We start from the raw sequence: 24502 nt of genomic DNA, 5'->3' as shown, positions 1-24502 counted from the left end.
TGTGTTAAGGTCTCCATACACAGGGAAAACTCTTCCTATATTCCACCCGTTTTCGTTGTAATAGTCTGATTTTAACGCGCGTGCTCCTCTTATACTGTAGGCGACAGGTGTAGTTTACTGATCCAGTTGCGAGTATCCAAAGCGCCTTTTCTTCTGCGCGCCTCCAGCGGGATGCATCCGCGCATCGTCCGGGGACGCACCCTGAGTAGCGAGCGCATTCCACAAACGAACACAATTTGCATTTCAAATCAACGACAAGAAGCCTTTCTGGCTGGGTGGGGTTAGGTACAACTTTATATTCTCCAAGATGTCCGCCTTTCCTTATTTGTAGAACATTTTTTTAATGGAGAGTGCTCTTGTTTTTTCTAGCTCTATGGGCAGTGAAAAGCTGGCGGAAGTGGGGCACTTCGAGGACCACTTCCGGAGACGGGTTGCGAGGCGAAGGGACGAGGGCGCATGCGCCCTTTCCCCGGCGCTGGGGTCGTGGTGGGGGGAATGAGGCGAGGCGCCCGCTGAGTGGATGTCGGCGCCGTTCGAAGAGCGCAGCGGGCTGGTGCCGTGCGCCACTCCCTGGGGCCGCTGGTACCAGACCATGGAAGAGGTGTTCATCGAGGTGGACGTGCCGCAGGGGACCCGCGCCAAGAGCGTCGAGTGCAGCCTCAAGAGCCGCCACCTGTCTCTCTCCGTGGCCGGCGAGGAAGTGCTCAAGGTGCGGGGAGGAGGAGGAGGAGGCAGGGAGCAGGGGCGGCGACTCCGCGCCAAAGCGCACGGCTCCCCCCAAAGGAATTTGGAAACTGCAGAGCTAGAGTTCCCAGCGCCCTTTGAGACTGCAAGTGGGTTGGGCGAGATGGCCCTCGGCGCCCCTTCCAACTCTTCAGTCCTGTGGCTCTGCGGGTTCTTGGGCGGAAGCCATGCGCGTTGGGAGTGCTTTTCAGTGCATGGTTGCACATATTTCCTTTCCTAGTCTCTTGTAGTAAGGCTTGCTGAGTCATAGCCATGCCTCGGGCTAGATCCAGTGCAGGGTTTACATATAAGCTAAACAAGCCATAGCTTAGGGTCCCACTGTCTTGGGGCTCCCCCCAAAAAAAATTAAAGGGAAAACACCTGGATGTACATTTCCAAAATATAAGATAAAAACAAATAAAATAAAACCTACATGCAGCAACAGTGTTTGTGTAGGCTCCTATGATGTAAGTAATGGGCCCCACCTGCTCGCCTGCTCCCTAAAATTTCACTGGTTTGCTCATTTCTATATCAATTACTTTGATAAAATAAACATTTTATGTGCAGATGGCATTAGATACCTATTAGGTCCATAAATTACCATATGGCATGTATTCAACACAAGAAACAGCGACAATTTGTTGTTGACAAAGGACAGCTGGACTAAAATGGGCCCCATTGCCTTCATTAGCTTAGGGCCTCATCAAACCTAAATGTGGCCCTGACTAGATCATTGGTTCCCAACCTTTTTTTGCCATGCCCCACCTAATCGTCTGTAAAATCCAGGTGTCACTCCCCCCCCGACATTATTATTATTATTCAAAATGTGAACTATTCACGTGGAGGAAGCCTGAAAGGCCATTAACTGTTAATAACTCATTCTCGGATTCCCCCCCCCCTTAAAAATCAAATTGCCACCCTATGGGGTGTGTGCCCCACGTTGGGAACCATGGGACTAGATGATCCTTGTGGTATTTTCCAACTCTACAGTTCTATGATTCTTCTTTCTCTAGCTCCATAGCCTACCTCCCAAAGCTAGTCTGGCTGCATACTAAACCTGTAACTGCCTCAGTTCCTCTGGTGTAAGAGGAGACATTCTGCATCAAGGCAAAAGGTCCATCTGTCTTGACTCAGTGGAAAAGTGATCATTTGATATGCTGGGAAGAAGAGTTTCTGGCAATGGTGTTATATTGTGAACCGCCCTGAGATTTTGTGATGAAGGGTAGTATATAAATGAAATCAAACAAATAAACAAACTGTTCCATGCCATTGTTGTGCATATGAGCCATCACTTACTATTTTATTATTATTTATTGAATTTATATGCCGCCGTATACCCAGGGGTCTCACTAGATGATAAGAGTCTTCAGGTGATGAATATGCATGTGTCAAACAGGGCCTCTGCCCATTTTATTGGGCATTTGTGATTATTTGTGCTCCAAGTGATATCAGAGTGGTTATATGTGATCCCACTCTCAGTACTGTTTGCACCTGCAAAAAGGTTTGGGGCAGAGATACCCTTTGTTTCCAATCAGTGCATGTCTGCCACTTCCTTCTGAAATCCTGTAACTTTTCATAGTACTCATGCCCCAAGTTGTCTTTAGTCCTGCTCTTGTTGCGCTATAGTCTCGTTCATGAGTGTACATGCTGACAGCAATAATGTGATAACATTGGGACAACATTGCACAACACATTGCACAACTGGAATGATCTGTGGAGGGTCCAGTTTTAAATCCACCACAATACACTGTTATTGCATCAGTGACATGTTGCAGAATGCACCCTCAAAACAAACAAACATAAACTGTCTCTAAAGACCCGAGTCTTTAAAAAAAGAGCTTCTGTCTATCCAAGAGGAAAGTGAGTGTGGGAGTTTGGTAGTATCCTTGATCTCTTTCCTTGCTGCCCCCTACACTCTCTTAACAACACAGGTCTGACCATACGTACTCAGAAGTAAATGCTGTTGAATTCAATAGGCCTTTCTCCTAGGTAAATGGGGTCAGGATTTCAGCCTTAGCCATTAATGTGGTCTGGGCCTTGTACTTGCAGACCTGTGCACATCATTAGATTTCTGTATTCCTTTTGTGTGAGCAAGCATTTCCCTGCTTCATCACATGTCGAAAGTTGTATGATTCTGCCTTTATAGATTAATGGAATACAAATTCATGAGAAATAAAGGGGTTTATATTAAGTTTATATTGCACTATTGGGATGTTGCACGCATAATAGAATCCTTGCCAGCTGTATAATTAAAATGGCAATACCAGACAAGGAGATTGAGTCCCTGTAATTAAAAAAGTTTACTAACTAGTTAACAAGTAGTTTTTTTCAAAAAAATAGACCGAATCCAACAATTATCATTTACTTACATGCAACACAAAACAAATGATATTTCTGGAACCACCTTAAGAAGTTTGAAGATTTAAGCAAATCTTGTCTGTTTACAAATGCATGTTACAACACACTTTTTAAAACAGTTAATATTTCTTTCAGGGTAAACTCTTTGATTCTACAATAGCGGATGAAGCAACATGGACGCTAGGTAAAACCTTTGTTTAAGTGAACTTTTGGGAGGCAATTTAGTTTCTTTGTTGAGTTTTCTTCCCCGGTAATGTTAATGTTTTATTTGTGGAATTCGCATGGGGTTTTCATCCTTCCTTGCAAGGACACAGGAAGATTCACACGTGGATTGGCAGAGCCCTGTTTCTCCCTCCCTTCTCCTGAACTGCCTGGGGTGTGGAAGTAATGGATGAAATGAAGTTTCATACCAAAACTGTTTCCAGAATCTTTCCACTGTTTTATAATGCTTGTTATAAATTGTGGTTGTGTTTGCTGCCCTGGGCTCCTTCAGGAGGAAGAGCTGGATATAAATTCAACAAATAAATAAAGACTGTGCATGCCTCCCATACACCCAAACAGCTTCCCTATTATCTTATGTCAGTTCCAGTTACCGCCTCATTTGGCTGAGCATAGAGATAGTTGATGAGGTCATGATAGGCGGGCACAGACCTCCAATTCCTCATTAAGGCCTGTTGTGCTCATCACTCATGCATTGGGGCGAAGGGGGAGCATGTGGGGCTGTTACTGCATCTGCATGTGAAAGGTTTGTTTCTGTGATATTTGTCTTTTATTCAGAGGTCCACAAAGGCACTCAACAGCTTGTTGCTGGGGAGAACATTTTATTTTTATTTTGCTCTGGTACAAGCACGAAAACAGAAAGAACTCTCACCTCCTTCTATGTATGCCTAAAGAATTATGCTTAGAGAAATGGCAGGTGTAGGGAAGCTAGAGAAATAGAACTATCTTCCTCTCTTCCTTCTTCCTCTCCCAGTTCAGTAAATGCTTGTCAGTCCACAATACTCCTGCAGAGGCATGAAGTTTGTTCTTATTAAACGATTTGTGTACCACCTTACAAGCTTCAGTCACCTGGGAATGTGTTAATGTGGTGATAAATCTCAGAATCTCTGGCAGCAATTTTGCACAGCCAAGCTGTCTGTCATATGATTGCTGTTAATAACTGGTCATCTTCCATCGATCTAAGTCCACTACATCGGGGTTGGAGAACCACTGTCCCTCCCAAGCAGGATGTCCATTGATATCTGAAGGTTGCTGACCCCTGCAGCACTCTGAGGATGAATATATGAAGACAAAAAAATTAGTCACAAAAGGAAAGCTCATTGATTTGGTGTTGGCTCCACAAACAGTGTGTGTAATACAGTTTAGAGAGAGCCCATGCCTTTGTTTGCTGGTCAAAAAGAGGAGCAGGTCTAAATGCAAGCAAGTTTCCAGCTGTTGTGTGTCATCTTCCTCTCTTAAAAAGCACACTTCTTTAAAAAACAGAGGACCAGAAACTGATACGAATCGTCTTGACGAAAACCAACCGTGATGCTGGAAATTGTTGGAGTTCTTTGCTTGAGAACGAGTATGCTGCTGATCCTTGGGTCCAGGACCAGATGCAGAGGAAGCTAACGCTAGAAAGGTTCCAAAGAGAGGCAAGTCCGGGGACATCAGTTAATGTTTGTGGCTATGTATTTGAACCAAGATTTGTACATTACGAAAGCAGGGTATTGAGATGTATCCTGAATATAGCCGCAGTGGTATATAAATTATCTAAATAAACAAACTAGCGGTAGTTATCCCACGGACCATATTCCCAATGTCCCTAAGTTGTGCCAGTTCTATCCTATCTACTCCTGACATAGGAGCTGAATGTGCGATGGTCTGGGGCAGAGCAGGTGGCAGAGAGGCAGTGCGCACAGGGATGTTGGGGTGGGGTGTGCTTCCTACACAGTTTAGGGAAGAGATGGAGAACCTATGGCCCTTTGGATGGTGTGACTCCCATGAATCCACAGCCAGTATGGTCCATGGTCCTCAGGGATAATGGAAACTGCAGTTCAGCAACAACTGCAGATTGGCCACCCCTGGGTTAGGCCTTTAGACTAAATGCTGCTTTTAATTTGCAAAGCAGTTAGCAAATGCTGCAAGTTAATCTGATGAATGGGTATAAATGAAATATTGCTTTTTTCCATGTGTGTTTTTATTTTCCTTCCCAGAACCCTGGATTTGACTTCAGTGGAGCAGAAATTTCTGGAAACTACAGCAAAGGAGGGCCAGATTTCTCTAGTCTTGGAAGATAGCTGTCTTTTTTTCTCCAAATGTATTCCCTTGAACTCAAGCAAAAATGTTGTGAAATATAAATTGGCCAAAGAACTCACCTGTGAGAACTAGGCTTAAAAATAGTTCACTGCTTTTTCTTGATAGCTTTTAGATCACTTAATGACAATAGGCTTTTATTTAAATTGTGCTAACATGGTAATGCTATAGTTCACAAGTCAGTACTATATGTATATCAACAATAAAAAACCTATAATAATGCTATTATTATTATTATTATTATTATTATTATTATTATTTTAAAAACCCTGCCAGCTGAAAGTTATGTTGAAAAACTATAGGGTGCATCATTCTTTAGAATAAGAATACCACTCCCCATGTGCTCCTGGCTTTAATTTTGACAGAAAACTGCCAACATGGCAAGTTAGTAAAATGAATTTTGAAGTGATGTTCTATGTTGTGATATATAAAAGCACGTTCTTTTGAAGGCTGGGTAATTAAAAGCAGATGTGGCATGCTGTTGCGATTCTGTGTGACATCCACTCAGTTGACCCAAGCACAATTTGAATTATATGGAAGTGCCTGTAGACCCAGCTGTGTATGCTAAATTGTGGTGTACAGGTAGCTCATATCTTATGTGAGGGTTCAGTTCCAGAGCTTCATGCGCAGGCACAAAAATGCATAAAGCTAGAAAACCCCAGAACCGACCCCCGTGCAAGGTGGAGCACTGCTTACCTGACTTTGAGAAGGCAGCGCAAGGGCTCTGGGATGCTGCAAGGGCTCTTGCGTCACCTTCCCAAAACCAAGTCAGCCCATGATTGCAACTTTGTGTGGGTGGTTGTGGGGAAATAAATAAATGGAGAGCAGTTTTCTTCTGGTCTTTATTCCCCACCCCACCCACCCAAAGCTGCAATTGCGTAAGTGAAATAAGCGTAAGATGTGAGTTACCTGTAATTAGAATCTCCCATACTTTTGTGCCAAGTTCATTTGTAAGATAAACCCTGAACCAAAAGCATGAAGCCAACCAACTGCAATCTTGGGCAGAGCAACCTCACAGTAATATTATTCCTGGGCCTCTACCCAGACCAAGCCAGTCATCATTCCAGTGGTCTCTCCACAAGGTTGGTGGTGGTTCTGACTTTGGATCAAAGAACTGCCTTGCATACAACCAAGAGTTGTGGCATTCCCAGTTGGGTTTTTGACTTCTAGTATTTGATGAGGGTCTGGTGCTGTAGCTGCTTCAGAACACAGGAAGAGTTTCAACAGGGTTTGCCCTGCAGCTTCCCCTCTTGCCATTTGAGAAACTCTGGCCCAAAATGTCATTGGGCATGCAGATGTCATTGCAATATTCTGTTGTTCTTCAGCTCTTGTCTGCACAGTACTGCACATAAAGCTTTAAATGTTTAGTTTGTAAACATCTTTTTAAATAAGAACATAAAATGTACTTCTTATGCAGTCAAGAAATGGTGTGTTATAAAGTTGCAGCCCATTCTAGAACAGCCGTGAAGAACCTGTGGTTCTTCAGATAGATACTGCTGGACTCTAGCTCCTATCAGCCAATATTGCTAATTGTCAAAGATTATGGGAACTGGTCCACCATCAACTGGAGAGTAATAGGTCCCCCACCCTAATAGACAGTAAGTGCAATGTCCTTTTGTTTCCTGTAGTCATACCTTGGTCTCAAATGCCTTGGTTCCCGAACAAATCGGCTCCCGAAGTGAGTGTTCCAGGTTTTGAACGATTTTCGGAAGCCAAATGTCCAGCGCGGCTTCCGATTGGCTGCAGTACGCTCCTGCAGCCAATCGGAAGCCGTGCCTTGGTTTTCGATTGATTGCAGGAACGCATTGTTTGAGAACCAAGTTACAACTGTATATACACAGTGAAACGAATACAGCCATACCTTGGGTTACGAACGCCGTGGGTTGCGCATTTTCGGGTTGCGGACCATGCCGAACCTGGAAGTACTGGAACGGGTTACTTCCGAGTTTCAGCTCATGCGCAGAAGCACAAAATGACATCATGCACAGAAGTGCTAAATCTTGTCGCGCGCGTGTGCAGACTCAGTGCTTCAGGCTGCGAACGCTTCAGGTTGCAAACCTGCCTCCCGCTCGGATCATGCTCGCAACCAGAGTTATGACTGTACACTTAATTGTAGTTGTCTGGTTACCTCCTTAATAGCGTAGGCCCTGCATCTTTCTTTAAGTTCCCTGCGGAGGTAGTAATTTTCATGTTTGAGAAAGTCAAACCTTTCCATGAATTAGTTTATACAATATGCAGAAACTGGGATGTGTTTATAATTTCCAAGTTAAAATCTCTTTGCTGAAGCCTACTCCAAACATTCAAAGCTATTGTTTTAGCTATTCAGTTGCCACATGAACTGTATTTGTGAACAAATTCATCAAACCTCAGAGCAGCTTTATTTTGTATATATTGTGTCTAAACATACACTTAGCTTCCGTGTGGCTGGGGTGGGTGGGAAGCCTTTGTTGCTAAAAGGGTTACAGTACAGTGTTGAACAAAGTTGTCTTGTAAGCAAAAGAGCTTGTCTGTGCAACAGGACTTCCTCTTTGCTTGTGCACTCCATCTGCTCGGGGGGGTTGGAGTAAAGTACCAGGACAGATGTTACATGGGGAGCAGAAGTCCTTGTACCAATGAGACAACTTGGTTTTATGCAGCCCGTGTCTTGATCATTCACTGAGCTATGATGTTGCTGTATAGCAAACTGAGAATTTTAATTTGCCTAGGGCAGCAGAAACTGTCCCAGACGCATCTGCAAAAAGTGAAAACTAGCACTTTTAGGATGTGTAGGAATGACTGAAGAGCGGTCCCCCTGCAAAGTTTATTTCCATAAAAGAAATACCTTCCATTTATGCAGTGGCAATCCACACAAATAGACCACTTTTTGTCTGGTACACATGTAACCTAGACAGATGCTTACCGCTCAATGACTAGTTTTGATTTTAACTCCCTATAGTTGTTTAAGCATTTTTAAATCAATGCTTTTATTCCCCTCCCTCCCCCCCCCCGGGGGGGGAACATTTCAGAGCTTAACTTCTCAGTACACATTGTGTAATTCCATTATTACTGTTTTACACAATCCATTTACAATTTGAAACACAGTATGGGGAAGAGGCTTAGAGCTTTTGGCTTATGCAATTTCTCATTTACACATTGCCCTCTACAGGACTTCTATATGCCCTGCTGCAGAATAAAAAGGACAGGGAGCTCTTCACCTAGACTCTACTCTTCGGCTTCAAATTGTGCACATGGTTCCGTAGTATTAGAGGCATTTTGTTCGTTTGCTTAAAGCTAATTACCTGCGGGATGTAAGGCAAAGAAATTCACTTACACAACTCCTGTTTCAGTATGCTTTATTGAAAGGTACACTGTTTCTTACAAGGCATAACGGCACTTGTTAACTAGTTGCAGCATTCCCTGACTCACACGGAATAGATTTATAAATTCTCTCTACATCCAGATGGCAAAAGGCACATGTTAGGAGATATCAATGCATCAGTAAGTATCATGGTATGGTCACTTGGAAACCAATGGCTTAAGGAAACATTCTATCACTTCATTTTGAGTAGCTTGTATTGAGGTAGAAGTTGGTACTGAAGTTCTAAAATACTTCCTCACAGAGAGTTTCAGCCAGCAGCTTTAACACAGGTAGAAATGACCATATACGTATTTATACGGGGAGCTACATTCATTAAAACAGCTACAGAATAAGTTACTAACCCAGTTAACAGCTGGAAGACACCTAGACTAGAAGTGGATGCCATTCAGAGTAAGTAATGTAGAGGTGCTGATTCAGCCAAGCTAGGAAAGCTACTTCTGATGTACAAGTGGCACAGGGCTTCAGTACATTATTCACAGCCATATGGCAAAACTGCACTAAGCATTACTTGGCTTCGTACTTCAGGAGGCGTTGTGCTCCCAAGTCCTCACTCCCAAAGGCTGCTATGTCCGCATTCAAGTGGTCATGATGCTAAAAAGTTAGCTCATGTTTTCTTCCCCACCTCAGCTGTCCATTTCAACCTTCCAATACTCATCAATGGTAGCTAGTCCTAACTGGCTCACACTGGCATCAAGGGGACCTTTTGTGGTAAAACCCAATCATTGCCACATCTTCCTCTAGAAACACTTTCCAGTTTAAAATAAAACAAGCCTGTGTATGAGGTTTATAAAACCAACCTAATGCAATGTTCTACTGCAATCCACACCTCACATGCTTTGACCAATCACTATTGTGTTCCCCAAGATGTACTCCAGGACTGCCTTTCAGACTTTCTACTTCCGCACATTTTAAAACTGTTTAACTCAGTAGAGACTTTGGACGAAGCGTCTCAGCCTTTTTATTTTTAGGTAGTGCTAATGTCCCAATGCTTGACCTACATTCTTACCTCAGCTTAAGTGTCAGTGAACATTGTGAAGTTTCAAACAGTGTTTTTTAAAAAGCAGACATTAAGCAGCATTTACACTTTGCTAGAATGTGCAGTGAAGTGGTGCTAGTCACATTATATATTTAAATGCTTTACTTCTAATACCCTGGTGTTTAAAACACATTAAAAACATCATAGTTTAACTCAAACACTTGCAATACCCATCTGATTCAGTCCTGGCACAGACATATAATCCAGTTCCATACTTGTAAAGTGCATCATTATTTCAAGAAGTTTCAGAATCCTGGATTCAGTTGGGACATTAAAGTTTCACTTCCTTAAACGTGGTCTGAACATGTTAAAAAGTTTGTGTAGAAATGTTTAGGACCAAACACTAATGGTAGTATGAATTTCATTTTCCTCCAGAAGTCAGAATGAAACACTCAAATAGCTGCCATTTGTGTATGCTTTAGGCCCAGGGATCATTCTGTAACAGTATCTTCATTCTTCATCATGAGGGGTTAAAAACAAACACTACTGATATAACAAGTAGCAACATTTTAAAATAAGCATGAACACTGGTTTTCAGTAGGGTTCAAGATATATCCAGCTGATTCTCTGCTCCAATACAAAAGGAGATCCTAGCCAAATCTGCACTCCCATCTTCTCTTATGGATTCTCTGTAGTCAAATGAATAATAAAAAAATGTTATTGCAAGGTAGAAGTAAAATAGTATAAGTTGATTTAATCAGTACTGTACAACATTCAGTTCTCTCTTTTTAAAAAAATAATCACTCAAAATCACAAATAACAAATAAACAAGATTCTTCTGAATCTCTAGACTTCTCCCCTCCGTAGGTTATTTGGTTAACCTTTTCAACTGCATATTATCAATCCTCCTAATTTTTTAGTCGTCCGTTTTATCCAAAGTTTATGTAGCATAACAAGAGTTACAGTGGTACCTCGGGTTAAAAACTTAATTCGTTCTGGAGGTCTGTTCTTAACCCGAGGTACCACTTTAGTTAATGGGGCCTCCCGCTGCTGCCACGCGATTTCTGTTCTCATCCTGAAGCAAAGTTCTTAACCCAAGGTACTATTTCTGGGTTAGCGGAGTCTGTAACCTGAAGCATCTGTAACCCAAGGTACTACTGTATTTAAGACCTGCCAAAGAGTTCAAATGTTTACAGTGGTCTGTCAAATATAATATAATTTCCTCCCATTCTTTGTTGAAGTTTTGATCCTCCTGGTTTCTGATTTTCCCAGTCATTCTCACCATCTCTGCATAGTCCAATAGTTCAGTCTGCCAGTCCACTAAACAAGGTCTCTACAACATTCAGTTCTCAGTAAATAAGCAAGTTATGCAGCGGGAAGATTTACAAGAATTTCCCCACTCTTTCTGCTTTCAGGAGCAGCGAGTTTTGATCTATTTCAAAACCACGACTTAGCCTACCATAAAGACATTACTAATGGAAAGATGGCGGAAGTACATTAATGTGCAGAAGCACTGCTCCCCGCCCCCCAGAAATCTGGCACCCCTGAGGTGGGCACCATTGCCATTCTAAAAGAACAAGGGAGGCATTCATTGTCAGTTCTGGCACTTCTTTTTCGAGAAAAATAGCACTGTGCACAACCATGATCATTTTGAAAACCTAGGTCAGTACTTTCACCACTGGGGAATAGGAATCTGTGGTCATTCCTGACCATTGACAGTGCTGGCTGAGGCTCATGGGAGTTGGGAGTACAACCTCTGGAAGGCCACAGGTCTCCATCCTAATGTTACACTGGTTAGTACTTCAGAGGCAGACTGCTTTCCTACTGGCTACTCATTCGCCCACTTTTAGTGCCACTCGTGAGTGCTGTCAATATAAAGAACCTTCTTCCCTTCCTCCTTGAAAAGATCAGGAGTAGATTAGATATGAAGCTTTGATGTTTAACTAGCACTGCTGACCTAGCCACACACTGACACAGAGTGGGGGAGGGTCAGAAATTATTTTTTAAAATTCTTCTAAACAAATCAAAAGAAAAAACCCACATGCCATATAGACAACTTATTTAAAAGTGATAACGTTATAGTTTTACAGAATTTTATTTCAAATTTACTCACCTTTCAGGAAACCACTTTCCGGGATCGTGGGAAGATGGGCAATTCTGTAGTAACTGTGCTTTAGCTGCCGTGCCGTACGGCCGGACACAATCCATTTCAGCTTCTGAACATTTGGTTTGGAGCACTTGCTTGAGGAGTATTCCAAAAGGCACTTGGACACAAGCTCTTTCCAAAAAGACAGCTCTCTGTCATTTATCTGCCAGAAGCAAGTTGGAAAATAAAAACTAATCAGTGCCACTGAGAAAGAAGCAAAGCTTTGTTTGAAAGTCAGGTGTGCACTTGGCTTTCAGGATAAACACTAGGAACCAAGTAAGCTGTTGCGATTGGAAGACAATAACATACAATTTGATCTGCCACCTGATGAACACTCTCCATAGGGACAAGATGTCTGACACCATCACTGTCGGTTTTTAGGTGCCAGGCTAAGAGATTTTTTATTTACCCAGGCCTTTGGTAGTTAAGTTAGATTTTACTGTGATGCTCATATTTTAGTAGGGTAGGACTTATTCTTTCTGTGTTGCTGGGAGGTTCATTTTAGGAATTATGTATAATAAATTTTTAAATTTCAGGCTTTAAATCGATTTTATCTGTAGTCTAACTCGCTAAATTGAATTGAGAGGTTTTTTTTTGTATAAAGCAGCTAACAAACAACGCTACTGCAGGTGGTGACCATTCTGAGCGGGGTTTCCATTCCTGACCCCCACACGCACAGGCAGAGTCCGTGGAAGCTACTCTGCCCTGTTACACTTGCCAGCACACCCATTCTAGCCTCTTCTGGGTCCAAAAGGATCCATTCATCAGCAGTTGCACATCAACTGGACGCGTGCAAAATGGTCACCGCCTGTACTACTAATAATACCCTTAAGCAAGGTTTCAACACCACCCTGTGTATCAAGCTCTGACAAGTTTTGACATTCTTATTCACTTAAGTCTACACTCTGCCACCTGACAACTGTCCAAACCAGGTAGTACTATACCCTGCTTCCCCAGGGAAAGATCTGTCCCAAAAATTCCATTTCGTATATCAATATGGGATTGGGCTAGCAGATCTTTGAGATTCCCTCTAACCCAGTGGTTTTCAACCAGTGTGCCATGACACCCTGGGGTGCCTTGAATGATGGTTAGGGGTGCCATGGGCAACACTGGCCTCTGACCTTCTTTCCTTCTCTCCCTCCTCTGATGCCTTCTTGCGTCTCTGCCTCCCAAAGGATTGCACAGCTGTTTCTTGCAGCAGATCTGACTACAAGCTCCCCAGATGAATGGTGCCTCTGGGGTTGGCCAGGGGGTGCTTTCCAGGCCCCTGTAGGGCAGTGGGAGGAGGCACCTCTCCTTGGGGCAGAGGGGACAGCTCAGAGACCAGGGACAGCAGCAGCTGCCTGGAGGACTACCAAGGAGAGGAGGCTGAGGGAACACTCCACAAGGGAAGGTGTTTGAAAAAGGGTGAGGGGCTGCCAGTTCTGCAGGCAAGGGGTGACATAACTGGCCTTCTGACCCCACAGGGCAGCCGCAGAAAGAATATAGTTGGTCAACGGAGTTGTGGTCCCCAAAAGGTTGAAAACCTCTAGGATTCTATAGGATCTAATCACACTGAAACCGACGTAGACAAAATCCTTCATTGTACATAGTCTCTTATTAGGCAAGAGGCTCTATACATTAACTCAAGGCTGCTGGAAACAAAGAGATCCAATCTTCTGGACTAAGCATTTATCTACTGCCTACCTTGGAATGTATTTGAAGGTGTTCTATGGTGCCCTCCAATTCTGGCAGTTTTTCTTCTTCAGCTTCCAGGACCAATATTGAGAGAGCCAAGACAGATGGCTGAGGAACAGACAAAGCAATTAAGATGACAATCAATCCTCTCCAGGTCCTGCAGAATATCTGCAAGCACCGATCAATCAAGATCCTTACCTTTGCTTTCGAAAGAACAATCCTGCAGTGACATGCCTTGAGCTGGGCTTCAAGTCTCTCAAAATTAAGATGTTTCTTCCTGTAAGAAAGTGATACCTAGTTTAGTAGAGTTTCGTCTTTGCGCACAAAGTTTACATGGCAAAGCTAACCTTACTAAGCTTTGAACAGCTACTGGAATTTTAGATCAGTTTAGTAATATTCATTTTTTATTATTTCTAAACCACCAACTCATTAAATATATATATATTTAACACATTGTAAAACTATGAAACCATAAAATACAGAAGAAATGAACAACACTGAATCAAATTATCTAAAACCAGTTTTCAAACCAGAATCATTTTCAGCAGGTGACAAAATATCAAAATGCAGGTGCCTCAGATTTCACTCTCCACTGTTCTCAAATTCCATCTAAGCAAAGACTTCCACACTGCCTAAATGGAACTGCCCATTCCAAACATGTTCTGAAAGGAACATTCTCTACCTCTCATAGGTTAGGCTGCCATGTAAGACCGAGTGATAAAGTTGCAGAAACTGGAAGGCCGTCGTTGCTTTCACTTTACCACACAGCTTCTCTAGAATAATCTCCTCCATTCTCATCAAGTCGGAAACTGTGAATCGGTACTGGCTTATTCTAATTAAGTCGGTGGCTAATGGAACATTCCTCTCTTCTTCTGTCGCTTTCACTGCTAGGTAGAAGCAGCTTAGCCCAACACAGCCCAAGTGTTTTGGCTGTACCTAGAAGAGGAAAGAAAGTCAGAGATTCAGGGTTTTTCTTTCTAATATGCAATTTCATTTGTTTTAGGCTGCTAACAAACAGCTAATCAGGAAGTAAATACCGCTGTACTTAATGGGAGTTAAGACTCCACATCACAGGATTAATGAGATACAAGTCCAACAGTATATTTTTATATGTGTAAGATTAATAGGCAGCTAGGTGGTTTAGGACAGCCTTCTGCACTCCTGGGTCAGATCTATCAAGCTTCAGGATTGACTGGTAGCAACCACCAGGGGTTCCAGATGGGAACAATTTCATGATCTAGCTGGGAATTGAGCTGGAACCTTACACATGAAAGGCAGATGTTCTGCCATTAAGCTGTGCTTCCCTGTAGAACTTCCAAAAGTTCTCCTCCCACCACCCGCAATTAATCATCTTAACTTCCTTGAGTGGAAAGTTCATTCCAAATATCCTTGCATAAGCCTACAGTCATCCCTTAAATAGAAATGCATGCTCAGTTAGCTCTATGCTTGGGGAAGCAAGGCAACGATTTCTCGCTCCCCAAGCACCCACTGTCATATACGTGTCTCAAATGTTTTAAGGCTATTCAAGTTCAGTAGATAACCCCTGCCCTCTTGCAGAAAGGGCAGTCGAAAAAGATTGTATGCCTGGCACACAGCAGTCCATTGCTTAAATACTTTTTATTTCATTTTAAAAGGTACTGTTTGTTTGTTTGACTGACTGACCGACTGACTGACTGACTGCTCCTAAATGTCTCCTGCTGCAATTCTACAAGGTTTGTAACATCCTCCACCCCACCTGGAAATGTCCTTTAAAAATATTTTTCAACAAACCACAAACCGGAATAATGAATACTGACATGATAGACATGATTTAAAATAGGATAGAGAATGCAGCTTGAGAATTGGGTCTTGCGCCCACCCACCTGCCATACGGTTTAGGATGAGTTGGTCATGATCAATTTGGTGCTTGGCCCAAAAACAGTAGAAAACCCCTGTGCTAGATGAACACATTTTCTTTTTGCGGTGGATGGAGCAACCACTACCAGCAGTTTGGGACAATCCCACATAGCTCCAACAAGCCAACAAACACACCAGAAACAGAAGGTCCTGTGTGGGATACACTTTCACCCACAACATTGTTCAAACCACTCAAAAACAAGGTATTGTGTAAGTTGCCTACTTGTGATACACAGCATCAGCCTCGAATACTGAGACCTCAGAATTATATGCATTCTACATTTTAAGGGCAAGCACAGTCACAGCCTCACATCTCTTTTCAAGGCAGCTAGCAAATATACAAAAGAGACTATACAACTGGTGAAAGAGAGGTGACATTAAACTTGGCATGCATGTTCAAGATACAGTTATGCATTTCATGTTGAAACCCAATCTCTACTCCTGGCTCAAGAGGCAGGAGCAAATGAAGCCTCTCAGACACGTGCTTTGATAGTGTTTAAGTCCTTGAATGCATTCAGAATTGCTTGAATCAATGAAACAAGGAGAAGTTTCTGATGTTCTGAACCACTGAGACCTCAAAATCTGAATTCCAGTCAAGAGGATTTACATAGCATAACTGCATGCATGCATGTTGAATTGAATGCAACTCTCCTTGCAGTCAAAGACTTTAAAATCCATATGGTTACGAAGAGATGAATAAGACTTACCTTCATTTTTGACAGAAACCTGTCTAAGTAATTCACTGTGAGAGAAAACGTCTCTGTACCAAAGCCAAAGAACTGAATTAAACTAAGCAGGTCCTTCACTTCAAAGTCTCGCAACCTTGCCGTCATCCGGAGCCCATTATCGTGAGCAGATTCAATTATTCTCAGGCCAGATAACTTTGGCTGACATCTTAACTCTTGATCCAGTAACACACTCAGCTGCCGCAGCAATTCCAGAGTCTCACTTGCTGCCAACGTTTCAATCATCTGAAATACAAGACTTGGGTCAGAGCAACTGCTTACAGCATAGCATTTGTCTGCAAATTCACAAAAGGAGCACATTTAATCCTGCCAAGGTAGACCATCAGATGCTATGGTGGAACAGCTAAGTAGCATGATGTGTTGCCTCATCTTAAATGAAAGCTCCAAAAGCCACTTTTGATGAGATACTGCAAAATACAGGGGTAGAGAGGGAACAGGTGGACAGTACTGCCAGCAACCCATGTGAACAAAATCAGAAGGGAACAGTCACAGTGGCAGGTGTTGCATTCTGCTAAAAATGGGCTGAAGTTTAAAAGGTTACAGACATTATACGCGAACACTATGCATACTCATATCAGAATGTGTGGGTGCTCTCTCAAAACAGGCCTAAAAAGATCAAATCCCCAGGGTTAAGATGATCTGTTTGTCAAGTCCACAGACTCAACACCACATTGAAGCTGCAGCAATTAAAGGGTACTGTGTGAGTCTCAAAGCCCAAGGGATTGTTGACAAGTGCATGTTATAAACAAAAGCAAGGCAACTGGCAGACTAATGCTCCCAGCTACACTGTGCAGACATGACTGCTTTTAGGCCACATCACTCCCTTTTAAACAGGCAGCAGGGTCCACATCTGGACTGGAGTTGAAGATCAGCAAGGAGCAGTTGCTAACAGCTGCTAACTGGATGAAGGGCATCCTTTCTAGCAAAGAGGTAAGGATTTACTGGTGGATGTCTTAATGCATGGGCATGTGTTGCCAACCCCCCAATGAGTTAGCGATATTAGATTATTGCAACATGCTCCATGTGGAGCTGCCCTTGGATCTGGTCTGGGAAGCTTCAGCTAGTGCAGAATGCTGCAGCTAGACTGTTGAGAGGATCATGGCACAGGTGTTGAAAGACCTGCTATGGATTCCAAAATGCTACCAGGCCAAGTTTAAGGTCCCTGTACTAGTGTGCAAAGCCCTTAAGCATTTAAGCCCCAGATGCTTTAAGGACCACCTTGCCCTGTAGTGCTCCTTGGGTGAGTACTATTAAAGCCAGAAGCATCAATCAAGTCAGGAGTACCTTCAGTGTTTATAGGCCCAACTCTGGGGAACTCTGTCCCATAAGAAGTTGGGGCAGGAACTGGCCCTTACTGAGTGTCAGACGCTTGGCCAAAACTGTTTCATTTCCAGGGGACTTTGCACTCTGAATGCTTCCCAGATATTTTCCTTATTTTTCTTTTTTAACAATATTTTTGATTGGTTTTTAAACAATGACATAAATACAAAAGCAAGAACTAAAACAGTTATCCAGCAGTACATCTAATGGCTTTTGTCCTACCCATTGGATTTAGACATAAGCTTGCCCATCCCTTTTATGAATTTTTTTTAAAGTTTTAAAATAAGCAAACAACATTTAAGTGAAGTTGCAAGGGCTGGCCTTATGATGAGGCTCTGGGCTCCCTGCGTGTAAAACATGACCATCAATTGGCCGCCTGGGACCTACTCCTTCTCCGACTATACTCCCTAATTTCAGAACTGAGTAGGGGACCCATGAAATGAAAAGTGAAATTTGCACTTTTATATGGACATCTAAATCTGGGTCTCCCTCCCCTCTCCCCCCCCCTTCTTTTCGTTTCGGTTCCATCTGCGGCCCTTACGGGTCTTCATAGTGAAAAAGCAAAGAAAACCTTGCAAAAGCCTGAGGTCCGCCCACCACTTGCGCCTGCGGCGGCACCTTCCTGTTCGGGGCTTTGCATGCCCGGGCTTGCCCTTTTCCTCTCAATCTCTTCCCTCCCCCCAAAAAACTGGTCTTATGCGTCAGAAACAACCCACCTACCCATTGAAACCCCTCGCCTGTCACCTACCTTGTGCCTCAGGAGAAATGAAAACCAGACGATTGGGAAGCGCGGCTGCTGCTGCTGCTGCTGCTCTTGCCCGCCCTCCTAACTCCAGGCGAAGTACGCGGAAATAAAAGATTTGCACTAAAAACAAATAAACATGTAAACATTCTACAGAACTTACTCTTTCTAAAAGCAGCCGTTTATTTTAAATAGCATTAAAAAAAGAGAGAGCAAAGATCAGGTTTATGCAGAAATAAGTTCTTCCATTTCTTTTCCAGCCCAGCCTTTTCCTCCTGAAGTTGCAAATACCTTCCACGAAGCTCCGCCCCTCCGCATATGTATAAAAGCGTCGCTCTCCTTCGATTGGTCACTACTTTGACCTGATGGGCGAATCAAAGCTTCTCGTTCAGCCCCGCCCCCTGGCAGAGGGAGAGAAAGCCCATAGAGAGAAAGAGGTAGAGTCGTGCAGGAGCTCCGGTATCCCGTTTCACCATCTCGGTTACCGCTGGTCGAAACTTAGTTGGCTCGCCTGGCTTTGCGTAGGTTAATCACGACTGCAGACAGGCCACAGAGAGTGAGGCAAAAAACCCCCCACTGCACAATCATTCTTTCAATAAATCTGACTGCTAAAGGGATTTCTGTATTAAGGACAGAGGATTAAAACCTCTGGAAGAAAGTTGTAAACGGCTGTAAGCCTAGTCGCTATCTCATATGACGACTGTTAAATATATAATGTAATGTTTGCACGCACTGAAGTTTGAAAAAAGGTTTGGGTTTGCAAAGTCGGGGAGTTCGTATTAGGCAAGAGAGGTTTGTCTCTAGCAAATGCAGCAAGGAAAGGCTGGGCGTTTCAGCCTTTAGGCTAATTGACAGGACCGGCACAGGTGAGACAACCACCTCCACTGGCAACCTCTATAAGGACAACAGATCCCAATGTACGGTAGATCTTTATCGCCCAACCCCTTGTTCCTGATGTAGATATTCACGTACCCCTTCTTTCCTGGCAGCATGGGTGTAGCCAGGGGGCTGGAGGGGGGCAGCTGCTCCCCATTATATCAAGTAAATAAATAAAAATACATAACTAAAAGTAGAAATCGTCAGAATATTTGAAATTGAAATGCTCACTGAGATACCACGACCTCCCTCCCTAGCGAGCATTTTCCTAGGAAAAAAGTTAGGGTCAGCTTTTGTTACGCTTATGCATGTAACATATCATTTCATTTCATCCTTCATTGCACTTTGTGAGCTATTCTCTGCAGAACATCAGAATTTAGAATACTACAGCAGTGGTTTCTAACTGGCTATCTCTCTTGTTCAACCATGCACCACTTGTACAGAAGAGTGGTCATTCAGTACCTTGCAAAGAGTAAAGACTTGGCTAAGGTCCACAATGACAGGGGCCATCTCAATGGGCTATATTTAGAGAGTGTGCACGGAAAAATTGCATTGGAAAAAAGGAGTAATTTGAGAAGGAAGTGCTGAATTTTTTTTTAAGTTTAGATTGTTTTAAAACTTGTTTTAGTTTAGATTTTGTAAAAATAATATGAAAACAGCATGATCTTTGTAACTTTGCAAAATGTAAACTGCATGAAACGTACACCCCGGTGTTAATTTTTTTATTTAACTTACTACAGTAGTTTTCAAATGACTGAAGCTTTTGACAGATTGTTCTGAGCACATGGGGTCAAAAGAAAGTAATTTAAACAACTGTTGTTGAGACTTTCATTCCAAATCTGTGAGACAGAGACAGACAGATGATGATGACAGGGGGGGTGTCCGTCCCCCCTAAATTCTGGCTATGCCCATGTTTTATATCTGTATTTCTGAGGGCACAACCCAAGTTTCCCAACTGGAATTAACTATTGGTCAATGGTGGTCTGCATATGTTTTCCTAGCACAGTTCAAAGTGTTGGTGCTGACCTTTAAGGCCCTAAACGGCCTTGGTCCAGTATACCTGAAGGAGCGTCTCCACCTCCATCATTCTGCCTGGACACTGAGGTCCAGTGCTGAGGGCCTTCTGGCGGTTCCCTCACTGCGAGAAGCAAAGCTACAGGGAACCAGGCAGAGGGCCTTCTCGGCAGTGGCGCCTGTCCTGTGGAAAGCCCTCCCACCAGATGTCAAAGAAAAAAATAACTACGAAACTTTTAGAAGACATCTAAAGGCATCCCTGTTTAGGGAAGCTTTTAATGTTTAATAGGTTATTGTATTTTAGTGTTTTGTTGGAAGCCGCCCAGAGTGGCTGGGGGGACCCAGCCAGATGGGCAGGGTATAAATAATAAATTATTATTATTATTATTATTATTATTATTATTATTATTATTATTATTATTATTATTATTATTATTAATTTTCCATCCTGCCTGCATATATAATAAAACGAAAGCAAATCATTTGAAAGTTGTCTGTCTCTGTTCTTTTTCATAATACTTTATTTTTATGCGTACATTGTTACCATCAAAGCTTGATACCATAGCAGTTTAGGTTTTGGTACCGTCTAAATTTTGGCAATATTAAATATCACAGCAATTAATAAAAAAGTTTATCTCAAGTCCTTATGTATTGTAGTTTTGCTATGATAATAAAAAATAAATAGCAAACCCAGTTGTGGATCTGATTGTAACGATTGATTATTTTTATTAATTTCTTGAAATATTATACAGTATTCCAAAATGTTGCAATTCCCTCACACGACCACCACATGTGTGTATGTGGGGGGGGGGGGATATCTGCTCCCACAGTCTCCCCAGTACAGAGGGGAAAGTATATTATTATTTATTCTGTTTTTTATGTGGGGAATAAAGGACCAGCAGAATAAAACTGTTAAAGCAATCTCTCTGACTCTGGCACTGATTTTAAAAGGAAAAGTTTATTGAACCTTCATCCTGATTCATTTACACAAAGTTGGTAGGGAGGTTAGATAACGTCCCCTTGATGCAGAACGAGGCATGCTAATGACAGAAATAACTACAAATAGCACTTTTTTCTGGATATCACTGGTATCCTGTGAAGGCATTTGGCCCTGCAGTGGAAAATGATACGATCCGACTGAGACTGCGAAGATTGCTGACAGTGCATAGTCTTTTACAGGCTACAGTTGTGTAGGGTTAAGCCCTCATTCTCTTCTTTGTAAGAGAACGACAGTATCTTAGAAGGCCTCAGGAAAGAAGAGTCGACTAATGCTGAAAGTAGACACAATGAAACAGCTGCACTCCTAAAGTAGCAATTCTGTAACGAGCAGCTGTTGATTGCATATAATTTTGTCTTTCAGCTGTTAAACACCATTTATGGCTTTCTTTTCTTACGTTGGAGAGAGTGCTATTTGCACCGAAGAAGTTTAGAATCGAGCACAATTAAGTTAAAAGTTATGCATACATTATCTGTTCCGCTTCCTGAACTGAATGTGTGTGCCTGTGTGCGTGTATATTAAAAACACTGCAGGAGAGCAATTCAACTAATTAATGGCTGCTGCCTGCCTAGATGCTTCCAGTTCAAGGTACAGGTTTTGACTTAAAGAGCTCTTTATGGCTCGGGGATCCCAGTATCTTCTGGAATGCTTCTTCTAATATGAACCTTCCTGGACACTTGGGTGTCCATCCAAGGCCTTTTTTCTGGATCCCTCCAGCAGTGGCGTAGCGTGGGGGGTGCAGGGGGGCGGCCGCACCGGGCGCAACATCTGGGTGGGGGGCGCGCTCGCACTCGCAGCTCTCTGCCCCCTGCTAAAATCCATGGGTTAGGGGGCGCAAATTACTTGCCTTGCCCCGGGTGCTGACAACCCACGCTACGCCACTGCCCTCCAGAGAGACAGGCTTGGAGGGTAATGGTGAGAGAACAGGGGCTTTCAGTTGTTACACCAGGTAAAAACTTAGGGCAGGATTGTTGCATGTGCAGAACAGGACGTTGTGTGCTTCAGATGGGCAGTGTTAACTATACCAATACAGTAGGTTGAAATGGGGGTTACAGCTATCATAAGCAGATGTGGACTGGGGTTGGCATATAGCATTGAGGGTAAGCAAACACACTTCCTGTTTAAGGGGATAACTAGTGTACTACTTCCTCTAGAAAAAGCCCTTATTGAACAATGCTTCTCAGAGTCAAAGTGCATAAAAGGTAAAGGTAAAGGAACCCCTGACCGTTAGGTCCAGTCGTGATTGACTCTGGGGTTGCGGCACTCATCTCGCTTTACTGGCCGAGGGAGTCAGTGTACAGCTTCCGGGTCATGTGGGCAGCATGACTAAGCCGCTTCTGGCGAACCAGAGCAGCGCACGGAAACGCTGTTTATCTTCCCGCCAGAGCAGTACCTATTTATCTACAGTGGTACCACGGGTTAAGTACTTAATTTATTCCAGAGGTCCGTTCTTAACCTGAAACTGTTCCTAACCTGAAGCACCACTTTAGCTAATGGGGCCTCTTGATGCTGCTGCGCCGCCAGAGCACGATTTCTGTTCTCATCCTGAAGCAAAGTTCTTAACCCAAGGTAATATTTCTGGGTTAGTGGAGTTTGTAACCTGAAGCATATGTAACCCGAGGTACCACTGTACTTGCACTTTGACGTGCTTTCGAACTGCTAGGTGGGCTGTACCTGGGACCGAGCAACGGGAGCTCACCCTGTTGCGGGGATTCGAACTGCCGATCTTCTGATTGGGAAGCCCTAGGCTTTGTGGTTTAACCCACAGTGCCAAGGAAGCATGCTAAGAGCACATTTTTATTGTAAAAAATGTAAGCAATATTAGGGCTGCGAACACATCAGGGTGTTAATATGCACATGGATGTAACAGGTCTGATTTTTCCATGTGCACTTTTGTGCATGTTCATCCACACATGAGCACTTTCAGTTGAACTCTATCTGAGAGTTTCCCATGCCAACTAGTGGGCAGTACTTGGTGGGATATATTCAAGCTGTGTGTTGTTGTCCCCTCTCCTGAGTTAATGCTTCCCCACCTTCCCTCAGTTCCAGAAATCTGAGAACCATTATAGGCATGCACAGAGAAGATTGCTTAGCTGCACCCCCCTTTTAAATTATTTTTGAGATACAGGATTTGCAATGTACCAGATTTCACAAATTAGTGGGTTAAAAATAATTTTTAAACATATGTGCTTGAATGTGCATGGGCACTTGATGAAATCTGAGGCCAGAGGAGTTGCTGGATAAGATTTCAAGTGTCCATCAAAACTCCTTCTGCCTTTCCAGAAGCAGACTATTTAAAAAAGAATAAGTTACACAAAATATGTGAAATTGTACCAATTAGCTTAATTTACATTAATTGCACAGATTGTGGAATTGTTGCATAAGTTCTTGGAGGTTTTTTGTTTGTTCTTTTAGGTACATAGTACACAGTACCCTTGGGACGCAGGTGGCGCTGTGGGTTAAAGCCTCAGCGCCTAGGACTTGCCGATTGAAAGGTCGGCGGTTCGAATCCCTGCGGCGGGGTGCGCTCCCGCTGCTCGGTCCCAGCGCCTGCCAACCTAGCAGTTCGAAAGCACCTCCAGGTGCAAGTAGATAAATAGGGACCGCTTACCAGCGGGAAGGTAAACGGCGTTTCCGTGTGCGGCTCTGGCTCGCCAGATGCAGCTTTGTCACACTGGCCATGTGACCCGGAAGTGTCTCCGGACAGCGCTGGCCCCTGGCCTCTTAAGTGAGATGGGCGCACAACCCCAGAGTCTGTCAAGACTGGCCCGTACGGGCAGGGGTACCTTTACCTTTACCTTACACAGTACCCTTACAGCAGCGTTGGGTCCCCCACCCTCCTTCCAAGTGTCCACTTGACCTTTTGTAGGAAATGTCCCCCATGCAGAGTCATTGACTGATATTTATAGTCAAGCATGGAAGAGAAGAAACATATGATCCTGACCTCATTACCTGCAATTGACCTGGAAGGAAAGAGAATCGCATCTTCCTCAGTTTTCACTCACAGTGTATATCTGGCAATATAGTTAATCAGTTTCCTGCTAAACATCAGTTTAGGAGACATTAGCAGATGAATAGCAAAGAGCAAGAATTTGCATGGATTTGGTTATTAGGATATAATCACCCGTTGGTTTATCAAGAAGGCAGATTATTACTGAGAAGCTCATTCTTGATACCATTTTAAGTACACCCCTATGCACTTTGATGGGATGTGGGTGGCGCTGTGGGTTAAACCACAGAGCCTAGGACTCGGTCTCTGCTCCCGCCAACCTAGCAGTTCGAAAGCACATCAAAGTGCAAGCAGATAAATAGGTACCGCTCCGCTACTTAGCCATGCTGGCCACATGACCCAGAAGCCTTACGCCGGCTCCCTCGGCC

General features: G+C 43.3%; 2 protein-coding genes across 3 annotated transcripts; one reads left to right on the top strand and one right to left on the bottom strand.

The window, feature by feature from the left end:
- Nucleotides 1–440: 440 nt before the first annotated feature.
- On the top strand, nucleotides 441–5601 carry NUDCD2 (NudC domain containing 2). Its single transcript, XM_079964917.1, has 4 exons — nucleotides 441–709; nucleotides 3217–3265; nucleotides 4564–4715; nucleotides 5277–5601. Exons 1-4 carry the CDS (start codon nucleotides 521–523, stop codon nucleotides 5358–5360), a joined length of 474 nt encoding a protein of 157 aa, XP_079821043.1. The 5' UTR covers nucleotides 441–520; the 3' UTR covers nucleotides 5361–5601.
- A 3090-nt stretch (nucleotides 5602–8691) lies between these two features.
- On the bottom strand, nucleotides 8692–19366 carry CCNG1 (cyclin G1). Of its 2 annotated transcripts, none has more exons than XM_079964880.1 (7): nucleotides 18401–19366; nucleotides 16137–16400; nucleotides 14216–14469; nucleotides 13732–13810; nucleotides 13543–13641; nucleotides 11824–12019; nucleotides 8692–10397 (listed from the first exon to the last, which is right to left on the bottom strand). In XM_079964880.1, exons 2-7 carry the CDS (start codon nucleotides 16398–16400, stop codon nucleotides 10315–10317), a joined length of 975 nt encoding a protein of 324 aa, XP_079821006.1. In that variant the 5' UTR covers nucleotides 18401–19366; the 3' UTR covers nucleotides 8692–10314. The 2 variants fall into 2 exon arrangements, with proteins under 2 accessions (XP_079821006.1, XP_079821007.1); XM_079964881.1 differs by having other exon boundaries at nucleotides 8692–10399; nucleotides 18244–19365.
- Nucleotides 19367–24502: the final 5136 nt, after the last annotated feature.

The sequence above is a fragment of the Podarcis cretensis genome (assembly GCF_951804945.1).
Source record: "Podarcis cretensis genome assembly, chromosome: 2".
Taxonomy (NCBI): Eukaryota; Metazoa; Chordata; class Lepidosauria; order Squamata; family Lacertidae; genus Podarcis; species Podarcis cretensis.
Note: the sequence above shows the minus strand (reverse complement) of the source record. Positions and strands in the feature narration are given on the sequence as shown.

What these genes read in the sequence shown, in the direction of transcription:
- NUDCD2 (XM_079964917.1), top strand. Translation starts at nt 521, where the DNA reads ATGTCGGCGCCGTTCGAAGAGCGCAGCGGGCTGGTGCCGTGCGCCACT. An exon ending in CCGGCGAGGAAGTGCTCAAG is followed by an intron (nt 710 to 3,216) that starts GTGCGGGGAGGA and finishes TATTTCTTTCAG; the next exon opens with GGTAAACTCTTTGATTCTAC. An exon ending in TGAAGCAACATGGACGCTAG is followed by an intron (nt 3,266 to 4,563) that starts GTAAAACCTTTG and finishes TTTAAAAAACAG; the next exon opens with AGGACCAGAAACTGATACGA.
- CCNG1 (XM_079964880.1), bottom strand. Translation starts at nt 16,400, where the DNA reads ATGATTGAAACGTTGGCAGCAAGTGAGACTCTGGAATTGCTGCGGCAG. An exon ending in GGCAGCCTAACCTATGAGAG is followed by an intron (nt 13,811 to 14,215) that starts GTAGAGAATGTT and finishes ACTTTCTTACAG; the next exon opens with GAAGAAACATCTTAATTTTG. An exon ending in GGAAAGTGGTTTCCTGAAAG is followed by an intron (nt 10,398 to 11,823) that starts GTGAGTAAATTT and finishes TTGACTACAGAG; the next exon opens with AATCCATAAGAGAAGATGGG.